The 27,741-nt window shown below is 42.5% G+C and overlaps 1 protein-coding gene across 6 annotated transcripts in view; it reads left to right on the top strand.

Annotated features, from left to right (window-relative positions):
- The window catches only part of GTDC1 (glycosyltransferase like domain containing 1), a 264,439-nt gene that overhangs the window by 146,569 nt on the left and 90,129 nt on the right, over window positions 1-27,741 (top strand). For 5 of the 6 annotated variants that reach the window (XM_044303929.1, XM_044303926.1, XM_044303925.1 and 2 more), the window contains 2 exons: window positions 14,611-14,681; window positions 15,414-15,505. In XM_044303929.1, coding sequence (XP_044159864.1) covers window positions 14,611-14,681; window positions 15,414-15,505 — 163 coding nt within the window. Of the gene's footprint in view, window positions 1-14,610; window positions 14,682-15,413; window positions 15,506-16,395; window positions 16,534-27,741 lie in introns of those variants that run through there. The other variant, XM_044303927.1, reaches the window with a different exon arrangement.

Here is a 27,741-nt window from a genome sequence, read left to right on the forward strand (position 1 = left end):
GTGCATCCAAATATTCTCATATTCTCTAACCTCCCGCCTTCGGCAGATGAGCCTGCACAGTGTCTGCAGACGAGGTCCACACCGACCAGCTATCTCCGCAGTTTTTAGGAGAGAAAGTGGATTGTTTATGAGCAATGTGGGACCTTGTGGGGGTGGGGGGGGGGGGGGGGGGTTGGGGATTTAACTTTTTAATTGCCTAAAGAGCAATGGGAATGCAAAGCTATAGGGGCATAGAAGCTGCTGTAGGGCTTAAGGGTCTTCAAAGGTTAAGCGGTCTGGGCAGATGTAGCAGACCACGCTCACCAGTGGCAGACAGTGGTCACTCAGTTATTTTTGAGGCCATTGACTGCCACAGATGGGCGTGGCCTGCTGTGCCAAACCATGGCTGGACCTCTTGAGTTCCGTCCCAGGGGCTCTATACCGGAAAAGAACTGATCAGTTTTATCCTAATGCATTCTGAATGGAGAGTAGTCCGTTCAGGATGCATCAGGATGTCTTCAGTTCAGTCTTTTTGAGTGATCAGAACAAAGATAAAACTGCTGCATGCTACAGTTTAAGGCTACTTTCACACTTGAGGCAGAGTGATCCGGCAAGCAGTTCCGTCGCCGAAACTGCCTGCCGGATCCGGCAAAAAGTATTCCAACTGATGGCATTTGTAAGACTGATCAGGATCCTGATCCGTCTTAAAATTGCCTGATCAGTCAGAAATATGCATTGAAATGCCGGATCCGTCTTGCCGGTGTCATCCGGCAAAACGGATACGGCATATTTTTTTTCACCTTTTGTTCGTTCTGCTCATGCGCAGACCGGTAGGACGGATCCCGCATTCCGGTATTTTGAAAGCTGTATCCGGCACTAATGCATTCCTATGGGAAAAAATGCCGGCATTCAGGCAAGTGTTCTGTTTTTTTGGCCAGAGATAAAACCGTAGCTTACTTCTGATCAGTAAAAAAAGACTGAACTGAAGACGTCCTGATGCACGCTGAACGGATTGCTCTCCATTCACAATGCATAGGGATATGCCGATCAGTTCTTTTCCGGCATTGAGCCCTTTCGATGGAACTCACTGCCGGAAAAGAAACACGCTAGTGTGAAAGTACCCTTATCTCTCGCCAAAAAAACTGAAGACTCGTCTGAATGCCGGATTTTTTTCCATAGGAATGTATTCAAAATACCGGAATGCGCAGACCGAAAAAAAAAGGTGGAAAAAATAAATGCCGGATCCGTTTTTCCGGATGACACCGGAAAGACGGATCCGGCATTTCAATGCATTTTTCTGACTGATCAGGCACTTTTCAGATTCATCAGGATCCCAATGCCATCAGTTGGCATACGTTTTGCCGGCGACGGAACTGCTTGCCGAATCACTCTGCCGTAAGTGTGAAAGTAGCCTTACCCTACGGGTTAGTAGGTGTTATAAAGGGGTGGTGCAAAGTTATGATGGTTTTGTATGATAATTGAAATCACTGTAAGATACCAATCTCTCAATGGAAATTAAAGGGGTGGGCTAGTATATATTACTAACTGCGCATGTGCTGGTGACAGTGCATGCATGCAGCTAGTAATAAGCATTAATAAACTATTGGCACTGATGTCTGATTGTTTAATATGAATAACCTACGTTTGCAATCAGGTCCGCTGACTTGCATGTTGGTGGGTTCCGTCTATCAGTGGCCTCCATTCACTTGCAGCGCTGGGGTCCTAGGTTCGAATTCGACCAAGGACAACATCTGCACGGAGCTTGTTTGTTCTCCCCGTGTTTGTGTGGGTTTCCTCCGGGTTCTCCGATTGCCTCAAACACCCCAAAGACATACTGATAGGGAATGTGCTAGTTTCTCTGACAGTCCCCAGTGTAAATAAATGGGGTCCGCCAATGTACGGGTTCCTCTATCAGCAGCCACGTTCCCAGCGTGGCATCAGCACCCAGGTCAGCGGACCGGTGTGTTAATAGGAATTAGTTTATAATGCTTAGTACTAACTTCACGCATGTGCTGGTACCATAGTAATATAAACTGGCCAACCCCTTTAACACTTGATATATAATATCCTACATATACACAGTAGTGTGAAGTCATTGCACACAATTACATGGATTGGGGAAGTGAGGGTTAGGAAATGAGATTATAGAAAGGAGGACAACAGCAGGAGAGTCATGTACCGATCTTGTGGGAGGCAGTGACTTTTCTAGATGTAATTTTATGAATGTGGACACTAATGTTTGTTAAGGCGTGGCATTATCACAGTCTAGCCAATCAAATAATAAGGATGATGCTAGCAGCAGGAGAGGAGTGTGCTGATCTTGTAGGAGACAGTGACCTGTTCAGTCATGTGATATGTTATTGAGCACAGACATGCATGTTATGGGGACAGTGTCATAAAGTGGGTGGAGTTAGAACAAAGTAGCTGATCAGATGACAAGAATGATGCTAGCAGCAGGAGAGGAGTGTGCTGATCTTGTAGGAGACAGTGATCTGTTCAGTCATGTGATATGTTAATGAGCACAGACATGCATGTTATGGGGACAGTGTCATAAAGTGGGTGGAGTTAGAACAAAGTAGCTGATCAGATGACAAGAATGAAGCTAGCAGCAGGAGAGGAGTGTGCTGATCTTGTAGGAGACAGTGATCTGTTCAGTCATGTGATATGTTAATGAGCACAGACATGCATGTTATGGGGACAGTGTCATAAAGTGGGTGGAGTTAGAACAAAGTAGCTGCTCAGATGACAAGAATGATGCTAGCAGCAGGAGAGGAGTGTGCTGATCTTGTAGGAGACAGTGATCTGTTCAGTCATGTGATATGTTAATGAGCACAGACATGCATGTTATGGGGACAGTGTCATAAAGTGGGTGGAGTTAGAACAAAGTAGCTGATCAGATGACAAGAATGAAGCTAGCAGTAGGAGAGGAGTGTGCTGATCTTGTAGGAGACAGTGACCTTTCCAGTCATGTGATTATGTTAATGAAGATCACAGGGCAGTGTCATGACAACGTGGGTGGAGTTAGGACATTTTTGCTGATGAGATGACTAGATTGATGACAGCAGTAGGATTGGAGTGTGCTGACCTTGTAGGAGACAGTGACCCTGCCTCTATGTTCATATTGTACATGTGACAGGGATGGTGTCACAAATGATGACCTTGTTGAAGAAAGAGACCTGTCCCAACCCATCTGATAATAACAATGGTGATGGGACAGGGTTTTCAATATCTATGCTTTTCCCTCATGCCATATTTTCTTTACCTTAGCAAAAAAACTGCAATAATCGACCGTGACAGGCAGTTGATGGACACAATGGTAACCATTGTGTATACTGATATCACATGTCCATGTACAACACCATGTATGGTCATGTGTCTTGTGCATGACCTCCACCGATCACATACTGATGACCCATCCTGAGGATAGGTCATCAGTGTAAAACCCCTTAACGGTGCATTGTCAGTAAGGTTTATCTCTGTTCCAGCCATTTGCATTACGTTTTGAGAAGGTCCACCTCCACCAGTTGTGGGGTTCTTCTTTTATCAATTTGAGATTTATTTCTCTGGATCCATATGAGGTGCAGGGCTGGATCTAGCTTTGTTAAAAAGAGTCTGTCATATACTATGTGATGTCTGATTTTCATTTCTTACATTAATAATGGGATAACCCCTTTAAGTGATGACGTCTCACAAAGCCCTGCCGTGTGCATGCACCGACTCCTGAGATGACGCTCGCTGCATCCATCTTGCTCACGGGTTCCACAGCTTTAGCACAAAAAAATAATTCCCATTGTAATCGGCGCAGCACAGACCAGGTATTGGGGATCCCACCAGTACTGGGCAGATGGACCTCCACTACCAGCTTTTACAACGCCTCATTTACTCAGCGTTTTGAAATCCTTAATGGGCACAGCTGGCAGCTGAATGCAGGTTTGATACGAACAGTTTAGACATCTTCAGATGTAGCAGATGGAAAATTTTACACAAATAAAGTAAAAGAAAGTGTGCAATTAGTTTTCTTTTTATTTTTTTCTTTTCCTAATCCGCAGTTACTACACGCTTCATCTTAGGTTTTAGTTGAGAATATTAACCTAAGTGGGTGGTCAGCAGCCTTCCTCTTCGCAGATCCCAACCTTCACCACGTGACTTTGCTGCTGGATGCCTGCCTGGACTAGGGTTGGGCAATATACCGGTATCACGATATACCGCGGTATTAAAAAAACGGCGATATGGCGATATCGCCGTTTCCTAAATACCGCGGTATTTTGTGACGTCATCAAAGAGGTCAGCGCACATTGTGCGCTGACCTCTTCTAAACGTGCGTCCGCCCGCTTCTAACAACTCGCCTTCAGGAACTGACTGATCACTTACCGCCCGCCCCTGCACCTTGCTCTTCCTCTCGCTCCTGGCCTGCCTCCTTCTTGCTCCGCCTCCCTTAGTCAAGTCTCCACCCACCATCTGACATAATCACCGTCGTCACCCACCAGTGTCGGGCGCCTTGTGAGTACTGTCTCTGGAGAGACTTTTCCTGCTGTCTGATGACAAAGTTATAAACTTACTACTTCCCGCAGCGGCCGCCCCGGCTCTCCCTCCTCCTCGCTCCCATAAGACCTTATTATAACGCTCCTTGTGGCCCCCCCCATACAGTGCAACGCCTCCTTGTGGCCCCCCCCATACAGTGTAACGCCTCCTTGTGGCCCCCCCATACAGTGTAACGCCTCCTTGTGGCCCCCATACAGTGTAACGCCTCCTTGTGGCCCCCCCATACAGTGTAACGCCTCCTTGTGGCCCCCCATACAGTGTAACGCCTCCTTGTGGCCCACCATACAGTGTAACGCCTCCGTGTGGCCCCCCATACAGTGTAACGCCTCCGTGTGGCCCCCCATACAGTGTAACGCCTCCGTGTGGCCCCCCATACAGTGTAACGCCTCCTTGTGTGGCCCCCCATACAGTGTAACGCCTCCTTGTGTGGCCCCCCATACAGTGTAACGCCTCCTTGTGTGGCCCCCCATACAGTGTAACGCCTCCTTGTGTGGCCCCCCATACAGTGTAACGCCTCCTTGTGTGGCCCCCCATACAGTGTAACGCCTCCTTGTGTGGCCCCCCATACAGTGTAACGCCTCCTTGTGTGGCCCCCCATACAGTGTAACGCCTCCTTGTGTGGCCCCCCATACAGTGTAACGCCTCCTTGTGTGGCCCCCCATACAGTGTAACGCCTCCTTGTGTGGCCCCCCATACAGTGTAACGCCTCCTTGTGTGGCCCCCCATACAGTGTAACGCCTCCTTGTGTGGCCCCCCATACAGTGTAACGCCTCCTTGTGTGGCCCCCCATACTGTGTAACGCCTCCTTGTGTGGCCCCCCATACTGTGTAACGCCTCCTTGTGTGGCCCCCCATACTGTGTAACGCCTCCTTGTGTGGCCCCCCATACTGTGTAACGCCTCCTTGTGTGGCCCCCATACTGTGTAACGCCTCCTTGTGTGGCCCCCCATACAGTGTAACGCCTCCTTGTGTGGCCCCCCATACAGTGTAACGCCTCCTTGTGTGGCCCCCCATACAGTGTAACGCCTCCTTGTGTGGCCCCCCATACAGTGTAACGCCTCCTTGTGTGGCCCCCCATACAGTGTAACGCCTCCTTGTGTGGCCCCCCATACAGTGTAACGCCTGCTTGTGGCTTTTTTCTTTTAAACGGGTATTTATCGCGATATATATCGTTATCGCGATAAATTTTTTAATATCGTTATCGTCTGAATATTTTTGATATCGTCCAACCCTAGCCTGGACTGCAAACTAAAGTCTAAACAAGCGCGATGGGGAAGAAGAGTAGCCTCAGCCTGTCCGCACCACTTAAAGGGGTTGGCCTATCTTACACATTGGTGGCATATCGCTAGGAAATGCCACCAATGTCAGATAGATGCGGATCCCACCTCTGGGACCTGCACCTATCTAAAAAATGGGGCCCACAAAGTGTATGAGGGCACACTGCACAAGATCAGCCACCCTCCATTCACTTCTATGGACACATGCTTGCACAACGCGCTCTCCATTCACTTTTATAGGAGATCCAGAAATAGCCGCTTGCTCGACTATTTTCCAAACTCCCGTTGGAGTTAATGGAGCGCATGCTGCACATGCGCAGCATGCTCTCCTTCGCTTTGGGGGCCCGTTTTAGAGGTAGGCGTGGGTCCCAAAGGCCAGACCTTTGTTATTCGGACCTTCCTATAGAACAGGGCCTCGAAAGCGAAGTAGAGATGGGCCAACCTCTTTAAGGAGGTTCTGCCATTACAAAGACTTATCCCTTATCTACAAGATAGGCAAGGGTCTGACCGGTGGGGCCCCCATCGATAGAGAACGGGGACCTCATGTGCGTTTCTGATCCATTCAACTCAAGGGGACTGTTGGAAGTAGTCCGGTGCTTGTACTCCGCTTTCTCCGGCAGTCCCATAGAGTTAAATGAAGCTCCATATTGCCTGCATGCGTGACCACTGCTCCATTAAAATGGGGAAGAACACCCTTCTTGTGATCAGCAGAGGCCACACCTTTCGGATAGGGGATAAGACTTTGTAATGGGACATCCCCTTTAATGATTTTTTTTTAGAAGGGCATACATTCCGCCCCCCCCCCCCCCCCCCGTTAGGCCCCACCCCTTTGCCGGTTGTCAGTTCAACTTGAAAGGGAGAAGAGGTCAATTGATGGCCAAACTTCCAGACTGACAAAAGTATTCATTTCTAGTTTTGGCGTCCATTTAAACATCTCACGTCGGTATCGTTTTTATTTCTTTTTTCCTTTTAGCTCTTTGAATGCCATAACATAAAATACGAGCTACAATAACTAATTTTAATCCCATCTGCTAAGTATGACAACATTAGCATTTGCATTTAATTAAAAACACCCTTAAAGCAGCAATGTTTTAATCACTCCATTTTATTTACTCTCCTCCGGTGTCACTTTATAATTTTAACTTTTTTATGTTTTTTTTTTTTTATTCTTTAATAATGAGGAATATTTTTTTCCCCTCTTCCACGCACAGAAAATAATAAAAAAAAATCCTGTCGATAATTAGCAGTCTAGTGTTATTACCAGATTCAGGTGTCACAACTGCGTCTCATCCTCATTACAGGGAAGAAAAAAAAAATCACCTATCCGATTCATTATTACGAGATAATGCGACTCGGAGCCTTCGTAGGCCCTCCAGAAAAGTAATTCAGCCAAGCAAAATTATCAGCTAATTATATTTAGAATCAAAAGTCCAATAAGTATTTGCAGATAAATTGTATGAAGTGAAGTGAATAGATCTGAATATTAAGATTCATAGATTTAGCAGATGATTTGTTAATTGGTATGAAAAAGGTCATTTGATGGCCATTTATTGCATAGATGAAGTGTACTCGATTTGCTGTTTAACCCACTTGATGCTGAGCCTGACGCGTCGCCTTCTAAAGCACCGTGTTACGGCCTCCCTGATCGCTCCTGCCTTTTCTCTTCCGTAAGACACTGGGTGATTATCGCTGCTTTTGATTTTGGATTTCACAGCAGAAGACAAGAAAGCGACAAGTGGCAGCGCTCAGATAAATGACTTGTTACAGGGCAGACATAGTCATCAGATGATCACATTTGGGATGACGTTATAAGCAGGGCCCTAAATTACTTCCACTAGCTCGCCTCAGCTGATGTATCAAAATCCTGAACATCAGTAGTAATAGGTCAGAGCAACTGAACGTTTCGCTAGTCATCAGATTGGCTTTCTCAATTAGAATGGCTTGTAAGAGAAGCATTAAATACTGGTGACTCATGCTTCAGCCATGGAGCTAAGATTTTGATTGGATTTGCATGACCGAAGCTATAGGTTGTCTGTAAACTGCCTCAGATGAGAAGTTAAAGCTGCATTGTAAGTGGCAGACAAAAATTCGGAAGAATTTTAAACAAACATAGCACCCTGTCTGTTTTAGAGTAGTTGTCTAATCTCAAACATTTGTGGAAAATTGCTGGGACATGTCACCAATGTCTGATAGGTGCGGCTCCCACTTCTGCCGCCCGCAGCTGTCTCTAAAACGGAGGCCGCATGAACGGCCACCCTCCATTCATGGGAGTGGCAAAAATAGCCAAGCGTCGCGCTCAGCTATTTCGGAAGTACCATGGAAATAAATGAAGAGTGCACCATTCAAGTGTGGCCACTGCTCCATTTACTTCTATGGGGATGACCAGAACTAGACGAGCCAGTGGTCAGCTATTTACGGCAGTTCCGTAGAGATTAATGGAGGGCAGCGCGCATGCACAGTCCACTCTTCTTCACATTGCAGATGACCCCTTTAAACCTTGCCACACACCGAGGCAGCAACTGCTTCACCCAAAAGACCCCATGCCAAAACACAGGGAGTAATTTTGTATATGCGGTCCAGTGCAGTGAAGAGTGCCAAGAATTGTACATTGGGGAAACAGTAGCTACATCAGAGTATGAGCCAGCACAGAAGAGCCAACACCTGCAGCATCTACATACTAAGGACATTCGATTGCATCTTAGACACAGAGGAGGACTGGTTCATAAGAGATGTGAAAAAAGCTGTTTATTTTAAATTGGAGAAACTGAGCTTGAAGGTGGAGAGATGCATCCTCTATTGTTTGCCACTTACAGAGCAGCTCTAACTCCTCATCTGAGGCATTTTATTCACACCTAATAGCTTTAGTCTTGTAAGTGATACAGAGAGAAAACCTGAGTTATCAGACCATACTGCCTTCTTCCATGGTCCAGTTTTGGTGCACATATGCCCATTGTAGGTGTTTTTAGCAATGGATGGAGGTCAGCATGGGCACTTTGACCGGTCTGTAGATACCCAGCCCAATTAACCGCAAGCTGAGATGCCCTTTGTGTTCTGACACCTATCATAGCCAGCAGGAACATTGTCAGCAATATTCTATACAGTAGTTTTATTTGTGGGATTGGACCGTAAGGGCTAGCCTTCACGCCCCCACTTGCATCAGTGAGCCTTGTATACCAAAGACCCTGTCTCTGGTTCACCAGCTTTGGTAGGTACTAACCACTGCATATAGGGAACACATCACAAGTCCTGCCATTTTGGAGGTGGTTTGACCCAGTTGTCTAGCCATCACAGGCACTCAGCTTCTTACGCTTAACCATTTTCCACTTCTAACACATCAATGGCAAGAACTGACTGTTCACGTCATGCTTAATGATCTGTTTTAATGTTGTGGCTGATTGATGTTTGAACCAATGTTACGGTATATGGAACCAGATATGACAGACTGTAGGCTGAAGCAACATTTGGTCAGTCACGAATTAAGAAATATTACAATGTCAGTCTTTCCCTATGAGAAACCTGGTCATGAGTGACCCTTGCAAGATTTTGAACAGATGTACCCTAACTGTACTGAGGTTGCATCTCACTATTATAGTGTTCCACATACAGTATGGGAGAAAATATTATCATGCATCCTCAGCAGAAGACATGCAGTTATAGTTGACTTAAATCTAAAGATAGAGAAAATATAGTTCTGGTCACCTTCCCAATTCAGGAAAGCTTGTAGGGATTCAGAGTTGCATGATGGTGTATTCCTAGCTCAGATCAGGGTGGTACCTGTTAAATGAAGAATTATGTAATATATGAAATTGTCTTTAATATTTAAGAAGACGCCGTGCATTTGCAAAGCCAACAGAGTGCAGGAGTATATATGCACAAGGTTATGTGCTTTTTACGATTACGCATAATGCTCCATGTACTCTTAATGATTACATGCAATTACAGTACAGGGAATAAATAGAAATGAATTAGGCGCCAGCAGTAACATTTTAGGAGACCTGTCTCCTGGAGTTTATCCAGCCCTGATTACTCTCAGATAAATAGACCAGTAGACGTAGGTAGGGTGGTTAGGAAAATTGGCCTTAGACAGAGGCTGTAAATTCAGTCCTGGACCTCGTCAGTCATCCATGACATGTTCCCAGCCCATTCCTCTAGTTGTTCAAGAGGCATGAAGAAAAGAAATAAGGTTCACGTAGGTATAGTGCTGGGAAACCAATGGGAGTGCCCATTATGTAAGGGATTTCCCAGAAGTCTTTTCTTCAACATGAATATCTACATATTGTCCACCAGTGGTAACTATGTACTGTCAACAGAACTTCTCTTCTGTACTAATCGTGCAAAGGTCTGGGGACCTGTTTACAGACACGTGTAACTCCAAAAAATGGAATCTTCTCTAAAGCTGCCATGTACACAGTATGATCGGAAGAAGTTCATAGGACACACCAGAGGGAGTTATTCTGAGGGTTAATCCCCATCTATACAGAACAGGTGCATGTCCACTTTTAATGACCTCATAATCTCTAGTGTCGTCATTGTGCACACCTGGCATGTCATTGATGAGATCTAATAGGTTATATGTGAATCATTCCATAAGAAATTGACCCAAGTGGCAGGTGATTGGCTCCAAAGTCAAGTCGGCTGATGGGTTGGGTGTTTTAGATGGGCCAAATGTTCTTTCTCAGTCATCAGCTCATCTAAAAGGTCCTTAATGCAACTTCCAACTGGGCCTTCATTAAGTCACTGCCCTCCCTGGGTTACATCATTGTCTCTGTGGTGAAGTATAGTGACCAATGAGGAACACTTTGGGCTTGATTACCAAGGACATTAGTTTCCTTCCAAGGCATTATATTATTGGAATGTTTTTTAGTTCGCACTATGTCAATTGTTCACCAAGAATGTCACAAAAATATTTAAATCATTTATCCAAATGGAGGACGAACGTATGCAGGGTGAAATTTGAGGAACGGTGAAAAATTATTCTATTCATAACTGAGTTTAAGCATGCATGGGATAGGCATAAGGCCATCCTTCATATAAGATGGGGCCAGGGGATATTCATAGTATTTAGTATATTGGGCGGACTAGATGGGCCAAATGGTTCTTATCTGCCGACACATTCTATGTTTCTATGAGAGAACATAACATGAAAAGACACATGGGGTCATTTATTAAGACTGGCGTTTTAGATGCCGACCTTAACCCTGCGCTGGCACTTGATGCGCCTAAGTTATGTAGAGGCACTGGCCTGTACATTACCTAAACACTCCCACCGCCTACCTTAATCTACCACAGCTTCCTCGCTGGCGTAGATTTGGATAATTTTCTACGCCTACAACAGGCATAGAGAATGATAAATGAGATGGGCTGTCCGGCCTGCCCACCCCACTTCACCTTTTTTTTAGAACTGGCATACATGGCGTGGATGGGGAAGAAATTGCAGATTTGGGCCCAAAAACCCTTTGCAACCGACTCTGCGACACCAGATATACACCATTCATAAATAACATCCACACTGTCTATCCAAGTTTTATCTATACACTACAAATGTTCAATGTGAGCCCTATGGGTGGCATGGCAGATGTCTAGTCGGTAGTCCAATTCTATCCAGATGCATGCCAGCATATCCTCGGATATGATGTGTCATCTCATGTCGTTCAGATCCTCTGGCCACCATTCATAAATAACATCCACACTGTCTATCCAAGTTTTATCTATACACTACAAATGTTCAATGTGAGCTGTACGGGTGGCATGGCAGATGTCTAGTCGGTAGTCCAATTCTATCCAGATGCATGCCAGAATATCCTCGGATATGATGTGTTGTCTCATGTCGTTCAGATCCTCTGGCTGGGGGGAAGATAGTTCTTGATGTAGCCCCACAGAAAAGGTGTCGGATCTAGTGACCGTGAAGGCCAACGTAACATTTGTAAATAGTTTATTCCAGCACAGCCAAACCAAATTTTTGTCAAGAGTTTCATTCGGGTATCGGCAAACATCCAGTTGAAAATGAGGAGGAGCACCATCCTGCTGATATACTACATTTGGAAGATCTTCCTCTACCTATGGCACGAGCCATTCCCTTAACTTTTCCAGGTAGAAATGGCCAGTGACAGTATCTTCAGCAATATACAGGGGACCGACTTTGCGTCTGCTCATTGCACAGAACACGTTAACTTTGAGTCCTTCAGGTGGGTTTTCTGAGCCACAGATTCTAACGTTTTGGTGATTGACAAAGAGTACTTGACCAAGATCGACAAAGAGTACTTGACCAAGATGGCAGCTGAGGAGTGAAACCCAATATATCCCAGAGGAGATCATTAAATAAAATTTAGTTGAAAGGTAGCCTCATTGCTGAACTCCAGCTTGTCAGCGAATTGGCCCTGCAAGATTGAAAGTCACAGCATTTTGGTTTGTCATCCAGTTTTCATAAAATATACTATACTGTGGTTTGCGGCACTTGTAGTTCCATGCTAGTCACCCTGGTCGACTTTCTAGGACTATGCTCGTATGCAACTTGAATCCTGTTCTCTGTCTCTTCGTTTCTTTGTTCTTTTATTCTGAACATTTTTGCAAATTTCAACTAAAGAGACAGATACATGAAAACTTTTCAATTTTTATTTTTTCACAAGAGCAGAATTAGTTTACTTTTGCACAATCCTTGTTAAATCACCCTGCAGTTGAAGTGTCGGCTGACCTTGACCCTTGGGAGTCAAGAAGCAGCGTATCAGTCTTATGATTGACCTATAGACTGTAAGGATATAACAAAAGCACAGTACTGTTTCTTAAAAGTAATAAACAACATAGAGTAACCTTCACGATATGGGTGAAATACAACCCTATTTAGCAAGAATGAATACCTTACAATGGATGGAGGAACTGTATTTACATAGTTTAATTTGACACATGACAGTTATATAAAATAAAAAAACCACAGTCAGAAAATGTGTACATATTGTGTCACCGAAAATAAGCAAAAATAAAAATGTAAGCGTGACCTCAAATAGTTTTGGAGGAGAAAGCAGTGAAAAAAAAGAAAAAAGTTTAGAGAACCCAGTTCCTTCCATGGTCAACCTATTTGGCTGAATTTCAAAACCATTTTACATAAACACAGTTAAAGACCTGTTTTGAATTTCGCTTAGGTTTTTACAAGCCAACAAAAATAAAAGTATATTTTTACATGCTACAGGCATGTCAGTTTGTTGTCGTTGTGTAGTGAGACAAAACTTGTGGGACATGGCATACTCTTTTTTTTTTTTTTTCTAGGAGGTGACTAAACCTAACTTGTATTTAAAGGGCATTTGTCATCAGAACATGACCTGTTGTTTAAATCAAATTTTTAAGTTGAACATTTTTTTTTGTGTTTTTGTTTTAATTTTCCATGTCACTATCTGTTTAAAAAATATATTTAAATCCAAAATGGTGCCATTTTTGCACTGACCACTAGACCCAATAATATGTTGAGACCTCCTGTTCTGTACAGTTAACTTTTCAGTAACCATCACATCACATAGGCAGAATTACAGTGACAAGTAACACCTCTATATATAGATACCACAGGATGCCACTATTCTCAATAGGTGATATCACAGCTTATCTTCTCCCTCCTGACCTCTGCACAGGTCACAGAGCATGCCTACAAAAAATCTCTCCATGAAGTCCTCTCCTGTCCAGGATTCTTGCATAACGGAAACTGGCCGGATCCGTTATGCTGCCCTTGACTTCTATTATGACGGAATGCCTCTTAAAGACTTCCGTGGTGCATTCCGTGGTTCGTTCCGTTATATAGTCTGTGATAACGGAATCCAGAACAAAATTGCAGTAATACCTGAACGCCAAACCCGAATTTTAAAAACACAAATTCGCTCATCCCTATTCCTGTCCGTGGTGTCTAAGGCCCATGTGGCTGCTCTCAAAAGAACGGGAAGTTTTGAAATTTGAGTCTTAGTGGCCAGTTTGAAAACTTCATGATTTCATGATTATTTTTTTTTTATATAGATAGGCAGATAGACATTTTTAGAGAATTTTTAGACAAAAAGTCTAAATAAAAATATGTAAGGTATGTTAAACATTAAAGCTTGATTTAAACAATGTCATTTTCTGCAGACACGTTTCCTTTCAGGCCGACATTAAAGTTAGGTTTAAAAATAAATCAGAAAAGAAGAAAGGTAAAAATAAAGAAGAAAAGTAAAAATAAAAATCAGGTTTCCCCCAACACAAAAAAGACCAAATTAAAAAAAGTTAAAAAAAAACTAACTCTACCCAAAAGATTATTATTATAATTTTTTTTTTATTCCCAACTCAAAAAGAGTAAAAAAAAATGCATTTAACATCCGTTCCTCCAACATAAGCACAAAAGCGGGTATAGAAGCCGGAACTATATTTAAATGGCTCTTAACAGGATTGCCTAGAATTATGCGCATTGCAGCAGTAGAGAATCTGTTTTGTAGCGTCCGACCATACGTTGCAAATGAACATTCCTATTTTCTGCAGAATGATTAAGGAAATCTGTCCATACTTTACCCGTGTTGTTTCATGTGTTTATTTGGTGATTACAAAAATGTGTTGAGCAGCATTTAAAGGACCAAAAAGAAACACACAGCAGTTCTCTGATTTGATTTATTCATCGAGCAAACATATGCTGCATGTTCTGTTATATATATAACTCAGACATAATCCATAAAACGTACTCCGAGCATTTCTCATAGGGAGAAGTCGAGACGCTGTCACGTTGTAACGTAACCAACTATCCCAGGAGCGGGGCTGAGCGGCCAGTGAGTAAATGCCAGTAATGGACCTCTTCTTCTCTTTCATTGCAGGTTAGAAGCTGTGCACTGCGGCTGTTATCCTCTGTGCCCCAAAGCGTTGGTGTACCCCGAGATCTTCCCAGGTAGGCACATCCCTCCCGCCGTCCACAGATTCCTATATAAGTCTAGAAAAACCCGAGCGTTTGTTTATTTGGCAAAATCCGTCTTGTTAATGTCGAAAAAATAAAATAAAAAAAATACGTGATACAATACATTACACTGCGTTTATACATACCATCTGTTCCCTCACAATAGCAAAAATAAAAGATGATTTAAAATAGGTTTTAGCATTAGTCTCGGGCGGTACAGCAGAGCTGGAATAACACGACGTGGGCTGACATCGACCTTATTGTGATCAGACGTATACATCCGCAGATGGCTGCCCGCGTTTACATACACGTGTATATAGGTAAATATTTACGGCAAGCGTTCTGATTATATAGAGGGCGATAATGTGCACGACTGATACAGTAAAGCAGCAAAAAAAAAATAGAATTATTAAAAATAAATAAATAAAAACCTTGTAGCTGCGTCGCAATCCACGTATAGCAAATCTCTCTCCCCTGCCTTGTGTTTCCATTAGAATAATGTATTTTAATCACCCCGAGGAGATGTCTAAACAGAACAAGTACACTGTCTTATTTAACATTAAACATCCTTGCGAGTGGAGGTAACTTCATAAAAATCAGGCTTAAATAATGTAAAACACGAGACGGCACAGAGCAATATGCATTTTTAATTAGTAAAGTGACTAATATCGAGTGTGTGCTTTGAGGTCTTTGTTTCATTAAAAATGTATCTGTTTTTTCCTGCAGCGGAATATCTGTATTCGACACCTGAACAGCTTTTGAAAAAATTGCAGAATTTCTGCAAAAGGCCCGCTATTGTCAGGAGGCATCGGTTTCAGGTATATGCTTAAAAGTCTGAACTTTATAAAAAAAAAATAAAAAAAATCACTCTAGTTTTTGTATTTTTTTTATTTTTATTTTTAACCTCAAGTGACAAATTGATTGCAGCCTGGAAAAAAAAAAAAAAAACCTACGTGGAGAGAGTCTGTATAATTAGTGTATATATTTTCAGAAGACGTATGTTATGCAGGAATATTAGTTGTTATGCTAACAAGGATTAATTAAAATACATGGCAGTTGTATTAACATAGGTCTGATGGTCGTCTTGCACTTAAGGCATCCTGTATCTCCTTTTAATTTATTGCTTTCGAAAAAATGGCTGTCCTGTACATTGGGACCCACGAGGCTTATAAAAATGAACCTGGATTAATGCAGCTCATTAGCTTTAAAGGAAAGTTGAAAGGAATATCTTACAATTATACTAATGAAGATAAGCTCACTTTGCTATTAGAATATTATATGATTTGAGGGGGCAAAAAAAAGAAGATTCAAGGGATTGTTATCAGGTGCAGATATTTTTTTTTTTCCAATTCCTTTTCATGCATTGTCATGAAAATTAACAAAAAAAATAAATTAACATTCTCCATGTCCTTTTGCGTCCTTCAGCGACGGTGCCTTCTAGAAATTTGTATTTGTTTTTACATATATGATACGTGACTTGAGCCTATCCTGTATATTTAATTTAAAAAATAATATTCTATTATTTATGTTTTTTATTTTATTTATTAGTGATATTATTTTTATATTTTATTTAATATTTACATTTTCATATATGATTTAATATTTTTTGTTCATATTTTTTATTTATTTTATTTTTCATGTCATTTTTTTTTCATATTTAAAATTTTTAAACATTTTATGATTATTCTATTTGCTTTTTTTTTTAAAGGAATTAAAAAAGAAACAAAAAAAAAACAATCTTCTCTTAGATCATACAAGACACTGAGAGCTTTACAAGCTGCTATTGCGAGACAGCAGCATGGGAATGTGTAATCTTGCCTGGTTTAACCCCAGCATCGCCAGTGAAAATGGCAGCAGGAGGCGTTGGAGGAGGGCGAAATGTTTTGGTTTTGTTGCTCAGATATTTTGATGATGTATGTGCAATGTAAAGCTCCATTGTGCATCTGTAGGAAACAGTTAAAGCATGGGAAAAAATAGAGATAGGAATAAAAAAATGCAATTTAACACCCAATTTCAAGCTCATTATCTTTCATTGTCTATTAACTTGGCAATGGTTCAGGAGGTAGCCTATAATAGTTTAAAATGCTGACTGCACAGTTCCAATGCTGTGTGCAGTGCTTTGCAAGCCAGTAGAATTGCATGCAGCTTTTAACCTGTAATGAAGAAAAAAAAAGTAAAGGAACCCACCCAGAAGGCAGGGAGCTTTATGATGTGTGGAACCCCTCAGGCCTCAGCCGCCTTCCGCTTCTTTTCTGCTGCAGTCTGTGTGTTCCAGCATTTTACAAAACCAAACAGATCCGTGGAGGACAGCATGGGGTCCTTATTACTGACATAGTCGTCATCTCTGGGATTTTTTATTTTTTTTGGGTATTTTGGCTGCAACAGAGAAAGTTTGGAAGCATTAAGACATTTTGCAAAGTGCAAAGCGAGTTTTTAATCATCAATAAACATCAGTCGTTTCACCGTTACTACCAGACTTTTCACATCCTAATAGGAGAAACTGTTGTAAACTGTGAATGCAGCATCTATTTGGGCGATTTATCTGTATGTTTGCAAATAAAAAGTTGCGGGGCCGTAAAATGACGTTAAAGAGTATATACCGGTAGTGTAAATGATGTGAAGCATTGTCCTAATATACTTCATATGACTATAGTACTTTGATTCTCTAGTTTGGAGTAATGTTCTCCTGCCCCCGCCCCATATAAACTTGATTAGTCATAGCCATCTATGGGGGTGATCTATATTTAGTTACATATAGCTCCTATTGGTCTAGACAGGAGTCATGTACAAATTGCTCCCCCTAGTGGCAGCAACAAGATGGCAAGATATTTATAAGCACAAAGGAATTAATAGAGGGGTTGTCTCTCTCCGGCATTTATCCTGTGGACAAAGTTAATATACGGCACTTGAGGCCTCCTTTGCAGGATACATTTTTCCATCACATTATATACTGTTCGTATCCAGGGGTTACGACCACCCTGCGATCCAGCATCGGTGGTCGTGCTTGTACACTATAGGAAGAACCTTCAGCTTCTCTGGTGGAGCTCCCACCCCGGCCACATCGTATCTGTGCTGAATCAGTGGCCGTAACCCCTGGATATGATCAGTGTATAATGAGAAATGGAAAACTGAATCAGTCCAGCAAATATGGAGAATCACAATACATTAGTAGGTGCCTTGTATTCATTTTGTCTACATGATAAATGCCATTTGCTGAAGTGGGACAACCTCGGTAACACTTAAAAAAAAAAATTCATGGATTGATTTCGGGTAAAATGTATACAAATGACACTAGATAATTGGCGCCATGGTCCAGATTTTGCATTGTGGTCCAAAAGCTGCTCTACAAATGATAATAATACTCAGATTTAGTTAAAATCAAAAGGCAAAAAAAAACTAGCTTAATACAGAAAAAAAATCTTCCTGATCCCACAGTGGCATTCATAGAGGTCCCTGGATCAGGTTAGGCCCCGTCTATATTTATTACAATACTATAATAAAAATACCTTTCCTCCATAGGCCACCAGTGTCCCCTAGTTCATTGTTCAGTTGCCTGGGATCAATAATTTATATGCCAAGTCTTTATATTGTTCCTGCAATGCCTTAGGTTTTTATACAGAATAATAAGATCCCTTGTGAGGCGTCTTTTTCCCTTTAAGGCCAACCACGCAATGTTACTTCTACCTGTCTTTATGACCCAGGCTTTTGTCCTCTTTGACAGCCCAACTCTAAGTTATATATCTGCCCAGGGCTTTTAATCAGAGTATAATTTTGCTGGATTCTATATTGCCCTGAATTTTGTAGGCAAGTCTGATAGTGTAGGTCCCGTCTGTTGGAAGCCACCTTGTCGCTGGTAGATGGGCCCAACACAATTTTTATCAGAGATCTGCAAGTTTTCATATATACTGTAGTAAGTATAGGAGTAATGCAATTTAGATTTATCCATGTTTGCAGTGTTTGCATGGGCCTTTGCACATGGAGCAGTGTGCTGCTGTTTGCTTTTGCATTGCAGCGTGGTAACATGCGCCCGCACTTTATTTCCTATGGTTTGGAGGTGCTAGTCTGCTGGTCACAATGTACTTCTATATCGGACATAATGTCTTTTATTGGTAACGTTAGGATACCGCATTAGACAATTACAGTGTCTGAAGGGGCGAGGAACTAGAAGAGAGTCAGAGGCAGTACCACCTATAACATTTTGTCAAAGGTGACATGACTTCTGTCACCTGCTGCTCTGCTGGCATCTTTTCTACTAAAGTATAAGCCTCATGCAAATCATTTCTAGAAGCCCCATGGACCCATGAAGGTGTAAGACACTGAATGGAGGCATTTTTCCATTATATTGCCTGTAACCAGTTTGCAGCCTGATGTCATACGCTTTCACTATGAGAAAATGTGATGCTACCATACAAACCAGTATGACTTTAGCAAGTTCAAGCAAATGTCCACCTCAAAAACACAAATCTGCATAAAAAGTTGTGTCTTTTTAAATATATTACTTTTCTTATCCTGTACTGATCCTGAGTTACATCCTGTATTATACTCCAGAGCTGCACTCACTATTCTGCTGGTGCAGTCACTGTGTACATACATTACTTATCCTGTACTGATCCTGAGTTACATCCTGTATTATACTCCAGAGCTGCACTCACTATTCTGCTGGTGCAGTCATTGTGTACATACATTACATTACTTATCCTGTACTGATCCTGAGTTACATCCTGTATTATACTCCAGAGCTGCAGTCACTGTGTACATGCATTACATTACTTATCCTGTACTGATCCTGAGTTACATCCTGTATTATACTCCAGAGCTGCACTCACTATTCTGCTGGTGCAGTCACTGTGTATATACATTACTTATCCTGTACTGATCCTGAGTTACATCCTGTATTATACTCCAGAGCTGCACTCACTATTCTGCTGGTGCAGTCACTGTGTACATACATTACTTATCCTGTACTGATCCTGAGTTACATCCTGTATTATACCCCAGAGCTGCACTCACTATTCTGCTGGTGCAGTCACTGTGTACATACATTACATTACTTATCCTGTACTGATCCTGAGTTACATCCTGTATTATACTCCAGAGCTGCACTCACTATTCTGCTGGTGCAGTCACTGTGTACATACATTACTTATCCTGTACTGACCCTGAGTTACATCCGGTATTATACTCCAGAGCTGCACTCACTATTCTGCTGGTGCAGTCACTGTGTACATACATTACTTATCCTGTGCTGATCCTGAGTTACATCCGGTATTATACTCCAGAGCTGCACTCACTATTCTGCTGGTGCAGTCACTGTGTACATACATTACTTATCCTGTGCTGATCCTGAGTTACATCCTGTATTATACTCCAGAGCTGCACTCGCTATTCTGCTGGTGGAGTCACTGTGTACATACATTACTTATCCTGTACTGATCCTGAGTCCCATCCTGTATTATACTCCAGAGCTGCACTCACTATTCTGCTGGTGGAGTCACTGTGTACATACATTACTTATCCTGTACTGATCCTGAGTTACATCCTGTATTATACTCCAGAGCTGCACTCACTATTCTGCTGGTGCAGTCACTGTGTACATACATTACATTACTTATCCTGTACTGATCCTGAGTTACATCCTGTATTATACTCCAGAGCTGCACTCACTATTCTGCTGGTGCAGTCACTGTGTACATACATTACTTATCCTGTACTGACCCTGAGTTACATCCTGTATTATACTCCAGAGCTGCACTCACTATTCTGCTGGTGCAGTCACTGTGTACATACATTACTTATCCTGTACTGACCCTGAGTTACATCCTGTATTATACTCCAGAGCTGCACTCACTATTCTGCTGGTGCAGTCACTGTGTACATACATTACTTATCCTGTGCTGATCCTGAGTTACATCCTGTATTATACTCCAGAGCTGCACACACTATTCTGCTGGTGCAGTCACTGTGTACATACATTACTTATCCTGTACTGACCCTGAGTTACATCCTGTATTATACTCCAGAGCTGCACTCACTATTCTGCTGGTGCAGTCACTGTGTACATACATTACTTATCCTGTGCTGATCCTGAGTTACATCCTGTATTATACTCCAGAGCTGCACTCACTATTCTGCTGGTGCAGTCACTGTGTACATACATTACTTATCCTGTGCTGATCCTGAGTTACATCCTGTATTATACTCCAGAGCTGCACTCACTATTCTGCTGGTGAAGTTTATACATTGTGTTACATATCCTGTACGGAAACAGTACATACACAGGGGCCACATAAATGATGAGTAATAATCTTGATAAATTTGGCGTCTTTCACTAAAGACATACAATGTCAGATACTGTATACGGAATGGCAGCAAACACCACTTTAATGGCTCTATCCTTTCCAAAAGTCCAAACACAAGCAGATTTCTCAGCCACCATAGGTATTGTCTATGGGTACCGTTGGAGCCTTTTTATTTACATTTTCAGATGAAAACTATGATTTTTTATCATTTTTTTTACTTGCACCGTTTGGTCTCTCCAGCTTCTCTGACAACTCCTTCTCCAATCTTCGTATGAACATTTGTCCTCGAAAATTGTCCTGACCCTCAGCCTATGTAAAAAGAGCTGTCAGCCATCCTATTGCAGTTGTAAAGGATGGGCATGTTGAAATTCTACAGCCTGATCTTCCTCCTCCCAAACATCAGCCATTGTGGGTACAACGAAGACACTGCTGTACTCATTAGATCGAGTCCTGCCAGAATCAGCCCCACCGTTAGACTGCTGTCAGCGATCCAGACACGTCCATGCTTGGCTTAGCTGAGCATGCATGTGTTTTTACTGCCAGACACCTCTAGCGCTGATCTCCCCTGAGAACCAAAAGAGTATTCTTTCTATTGTCTGTTACTAAGGGCAACCAGCAAGATTTGGAAACACAAGAAGATAGAATTAGATAGAATCCCCGGGTTTTCTATTGACCTTTCATTTCCCATGGCTGCCACCATGACGTGTCCCAGCAGAGTGCCCCCCCCCCCCCCCCACCAGTGTGAACAGCCCCTTGTACCGGCCTCATTCTTCTCAGTTGTACAGTCCTGTAATCTTTTCAGTCTCTGGGTAGTTCTGGATCTCTCGAATCGGTTAAAGCTGCATGTTAAGTTTACATCTAATCTATAATATTTTGTTTCTATGGATGGATGCAAACCAGATGTGGCAGATACAGCTCCACGGCATGTTACATAAGTTTGATGAAATACAAAACTCCTATGCAAATGTAGCGCTGCAGCCTCATAAAGATTGGATCACACATTTACATTCCCTTCACCCCCCCCCTCCCGCCCCGCACAGGAGTCTGTGTTATAGGCAGCGTCCTGCACATCATGTCGTGCTTGTTAGTGGGGATGAATATAGATGTATGTATAGCGCCAACATATGCTGGAGTGCAGTACAGAACTTGCCTCGTACCTGTCCCAGTGCTCCGGGCTCAAACACATTGTAAGTCCATTTACAGCCAAATATTGCAGGTAACCAAAGCATGGTTTTCAAATGTGTGGGAAAATCAAAGGAAAAGTATAAAAAATCTATATGGATACTGATCCTTCCTTCCTTTTTCTCTCTCTCATCTTTTTTTTCCTTCCTTTTTCTCTCTTTCATCTTTTTTTTCCTTCCTTCCACCTATTTATTATGGTAAGATGTAGAAGAGAGTCTTCATCAGAATGATGTCTTGCATGGGTGACCACACTGTCTGTACCTGTGCACAATGTCAGTGGTCAGATGGAGCTTCTGCTGAGGCCTAGTAGAGGACAAAGGGGTATCTCCAAAATGGCTCTGATTGTGTATATGAAACTTAGGAGGCATGTAAAGCATCTCTGACATAGAGGAAATTATAGTTTTTGCCGGCCATCAGAATGTATCCTCTATATCTGTATGTTATATAAGGAGATTTTAACACCTGTTTTTCTAATCTGTTTCTATTTTCTGTTTAAAGATGTTTTATTCTACTTTCTGCACTTATAAATATTCTACAGCAGCCGAGTAGACCATAGGAACCTATAGTCTGGAGAAGACTCATTGACTTCTATGGTGGATAGTCGTGGGCATGCTCTGTCACCTGTGCAGGGAGGGGAGAGGAGTTCAGCTGTTACAATCCATATTTGGTTTCAGTTTGTGTGCGTCCCATGCAGTGTACAATAATTGTCCTTTTGCTGCCATTAAATAGTCAACAAGCTGATCAGGTCTCTGGTTAGTACTTTGAGTGCACAGTGATGGTCAAGAATCAGATATTCAGGTGTCCAGGCTGTTAGTAGAGTAAAAACAAAGTCATATTAAAGGAGTTGTGCAAAAATAAAGGGGGTTTGGCAACTTTATCCCAGTGCCGGCTCCCTGCTCCTTCTCCTGCAGGCCTGGGTTCCATCGATATCAACATCCTGTTTGACATTGCCGCAACCAATCACAGGCCACGGTGGTGTCCGGGCTCCCCTTTCGTTATGACAAATGGTCATGTGATGCAAGGGGAGGCTGGGATTGGCTGCGGTGATGTCAAACGAAAGTTGACATTGGTTGAGCCTAGCCTGCAGGAGATGGAACGGGAAGCAGGTAAATTATCTTCCATTTGCAGGTTCGGCAGAGTGGGGGGGGGGCAAATTCACCCCCCATTCTTGCACAACCCCTTTAAGTCACTTCAGCATCAGCTAGTCTGCTGACTGTTTCCATCTCCTATACTGCTCAGGGTCGAACAGATAGGGAAAGAAAGGTTGCAATGTTACAGAAGGAGAAGATATATATAGTGTATGTGTGCATGTAAGCACTGTATTCTACAACCTGTTCTATAACCTTTTGAGTCAATTTTGAATACTACTACCTAGATGAATGGTCCCCGGGTTCTCCTGATTAGCCGAGGATACTTACATCTCACACCTTTTACACACGTTCTCCCCCCCCCCAGCCATTATTTTTATAGTTTGTATTGAGCCCATCACAAATTATATTTCTTGCTTAGAAAACTTTCGAGTTCTCAGGAGGGGGGCAATTGCGGTTTGTCTTCCAACAGATTGCCTGACATAGCTGTTACAGACCTTCTGTTGTCTAATTCTTGTTACACTTTTTTATTCTAGATGTCTTCTAATTACGCTCACTGTAGCGTTTATATCCATTTAAAAGAAACCAGAGACCTTCAGGGATGGCACACGCGATCACCTGACTCATGGGGTAGACCACCTATGTGAATAGAAGCGTGTCCTCCTAAAGTATAGGAAGGTCACCTTAGAAGGCTGCTCGAAATCATGACATTCTAAAAAGAAACCTTTATATGTACAGTATCTATTAGGGTTATTGATATGTATACACACACTCAAACTACTGATGGATCTCCAGCTATTGCAAAACTACAATTCCCATCATGCCCTAACAACCGCAGGCATGGCATGATGGGAGTTGTAGCTTTGCAACAGCTGGGGACCATTGATCTACAGTATGACCTTCACACTTACGTTGGAAGCCTTCTTTGGCCATTCCAGTGTCTTCGACAGCAAGAATAACGCAGTCTATTGCACATTTCCTGCCATCAAAAATGCTGGTGGCCCACTAGACTCTAAAATCAGTGGTGTCCCCCATAGATCCATCAAAGGGTAATGGCTTCTGTGTGAACAGAGCCTAATATCTTTGGAGCCTAATAAAGAAGGGTCCACGATTTTTACCGGTCTTGTCCTTTGTATCTCGTTTTCACCCATATATCTGTTGAACTGAAAGGTGTACTGGCCAAGCCATGTAGTCTTCTCCTTTCTATGGGAGGACAGAGCGCTCGCTAATTTCAGCAAAATAGAACTACATACATTTTTTATGCTACTTTTTCACATTCTACCTTCTGTAGATTATAACGGGTAAGTATCTAGAAATGATTTTAGCCCCAGCATAAAAGAACCCTATGATCTTTTAGCTGCAGCGCCGAACCCCTTTTTCTAGAGAATAATCCAAAGAAGAATATTTTATGCTCAAAGTAAATTTGTGTTGATTAAATATCTTTGTAGCGGTCTGACCAAATGTACTGCATAGAGGTAGAATTAAATCTAAAATTGACTTCTTGCACCACTAGGGGGAGCTTGTGAGCTCATTGCATACAGATTTCTTAGTGAGTTTAGTATACTTGTAGTATGCAGTAAGCTCCTATGTTCCACCTAGTGGTGGTTTATAGAAGCCAAAATGTTCCCGTTTTATTCTATGTCTATGCAGGGGAAGTAGAGCTTTGTTTTTTAGGTTACAAAGTACCAAGTCGTCTTCATAGACATAGTCGACATCTACTTACAAAAACAGAATTTTCTTCATGAGCCTGAACTCGAAAGTGACTTTGTAGAAACACTGCCTGCTTCCATAGCTTCGCTGCAAATCTTCAGGAGTCATTGAAGAAATAGCAGCAGGGTTCCTGGACAATTAGCTTATCCAGCGAAGCTAGTAACGTATGATATGCTGTGACTTATAACTAGTGTCAGTAGTATTTAAAGCAACTTCCAGGAGCATAGATCTAGCTCCGCATCCTTTTTCAATTTGGTTAATGCAAAATGCCATCTCTCCCTTCACGGCAGGAGACAGAAAACCTCCGAGCAGCCGGTGTGCTCTCTTCAGGGTGGAAGAATATGGCAGGGGAAAAGAAATGTTTATAGAGAAAAAAGAAACATAGTTACCACGATAAGGGGATCGGATAAATAGGGTGGCAGATGGATACACATTTGGTGAGAGGAAAGTACACATCCATTTATAATTTATGACACACACAATGGAAGAGAGACCTTTAGGTTGTAAACAGGGAACTAGTGATGAAGCTGAAGGAAAATGATGTTTGTGTTGAGTATTTCAACTTATTGGCAAAGGGAGGATCAGGAAGATTAAAAACTACAATATTGAATAATATAAACGAGAGGATGGGATTGTTAGAATATCGGGCGTTTCACCTTCAGATAAGTGATTGAATATCTCCTTGTTTCATTTGTTTGCACAGATCTTTCCTGTGGGGGATTGGAGTTCTGTTGTTTACCAAAATGGACATCCTGTTACAGTTTGTAGACTGGATACCAAGTAGCACCTGGATCAAAGTTATAATTTGTATCATTTTTATTGCATTATTGCACATATCACTGGCTTCAGCAGTGTACTGCCCGAGACAGCTGAAGCCAGTGATTGGCTGCAGAGTTGACATCCTGTACAACGTATCACTGCCAAGAGAGGATGAAGTGATGGCCATGGATTGTCGTGGCTTGGAAAGGTGAATGGAAGTGCTTTTGTTATTTCATCAGGGCACAGGGCAAAAATAACGTGGACAACCCTTTTAAATGGATTCTATTTGCAGTTTTTACCCCCTCAAAATTGGTGATAGCGCTAGATTAGTGAGGGGTAAAGCACTTCAAACATACCTTGGTGAATGGTTATACTAGTCGTATGCCCAAGAAAGAAAAAGAGTCTTAATCTACCTTGTGCAGTAATCGCAAGTGACCTATGGCCGGTTCCTTACTGAGAAATGTACCGAACGTTTCCCAACCAGTCGCTCTTGAGTGAGGACTGTAGTGTCCATCCAGGAGATATTACCATTGAGCTCATCTCAATTCAAGTACCGTATATGCGACAAAGTCCAGTTCCAAACACAGCCCATGGACAGATCAACAAGCTGACCATTATTCTCATCTTGGACGACCCTTTTTAAAATCTTGTTGGTGGATACCAGTGGTTCCCAGATACTGTAAGACCCTGGGAGACTGAAGTAGGATCTCTGGGGATCCATAGACTGATTCTAAGCAAGGGTGGAGGCAATGCATCTCTACATGTTTTACCCGTGCCTCGTCTCTCTCCCATATTGTTTGAGAAGAGATGTGGTGCCAAAGAAAAATGGCCAAGGAGATGCATCGGTGAGGCATGGTAGTTGGCAGACAGTGTCTAGGCTGCATCCATCCGCTAACGTCAAAGGAGAGACATGGTTTCACAAAATGGTGGGGTCTTCAGTGGAGGAAAGGGGGGGTTCTGTAGCTGGTTTGGACTTCCCAAGACTGAATAACGTTTAGACCCACTGACTTAAAGGGAACCTGTCACCTGGATTTTGTGTGTAGAGCTGAGGACATGGGTTGCTAGATGGCCGCTAGCACATCCGCAATACCCAGTCCCCATAGCACTGTGTGCTTTTATTGAGTAAAAAAAAACGATTTGATAAATATGCAAATTAACCTGAGATGAGTCCTGTCCCTGGGATGAGTCACATACAGGACTCATCTCAGGTGAATTTGCATATGTATCAAATTGTTTTTTTTACACAATAAAAGCACACAGAGCTATGGGGACTGGGCATTGCGGATGTTCTAGCGGCCATCTAGCAACCCATGTCCTCAGCTCTATGCCCAATATCCAGGTGACAGGTTCCCTTTAAGCGATGGGCTCATCTGCAGTAATATATCACCAGGGTTGACACGGTGTGGATTGGAAGCCACATACAGCTTGCAGGTTTTTTCATGATTGAGGAGCGTCTTCCACGTAGCGATGACCGCATGGGTTTCACTATGTAATGTTCTACAATAAAAGGGCTGCAGTGCCACTTGGCTATCATTCTTCTGAACCTTGGCACTCCTGAGGGTTCCACCCTGATTACAAATGGATGACCTATCCTAAGCATGCCGTACAAGCAATATGTTGTATCAACAGCACAGAAACTACAGGGGCTTTTAAAGGGGTTATCTCACAAAGACTGTCTGCTTCAACTCCTGCTGTCATTGCTTTGTAACGCCGGGTCTGTTGACGGCTGGAAAAATATAGTATTACGTAGTAGCCATTTAAATGAATGGCCAACCATGTTTTGCATTGATATGTCTGGTCCACCTCTACATAGCAGTTCTCCATTCTAGCTCAAAGAAGAGGGTCGCTAGTGATGCACCATCCTTATAGGACATACGTATGGCCTGGGTTTCTCCTAGGTTTAGACCTGTCCATGGTCCTCCAGTATAGTGAAGCTTTCTACAGGTGGGAAAACTTCCAGCAAGTCTTATGATTTTATGTACCGTATGTTTTTTTTTTGTTTTTTTTTTCATCATC

The sequence above is a fragment of the Bufo gargarizans genome, chromosome 8, assembly GCF_014858855.1.
Source record: "Bufo gargarizans isolate SCDJY-AF-19 chromosome 8, ASM1485885v1, whole genome shotgun sequence".
In the NCBI taxonomy this organism is placed as follows: Eukaryota; Metazoa; Chordata; class Amphibia; order Anura; family Bufonidae; genus Bufo; species Bufo gargarizans.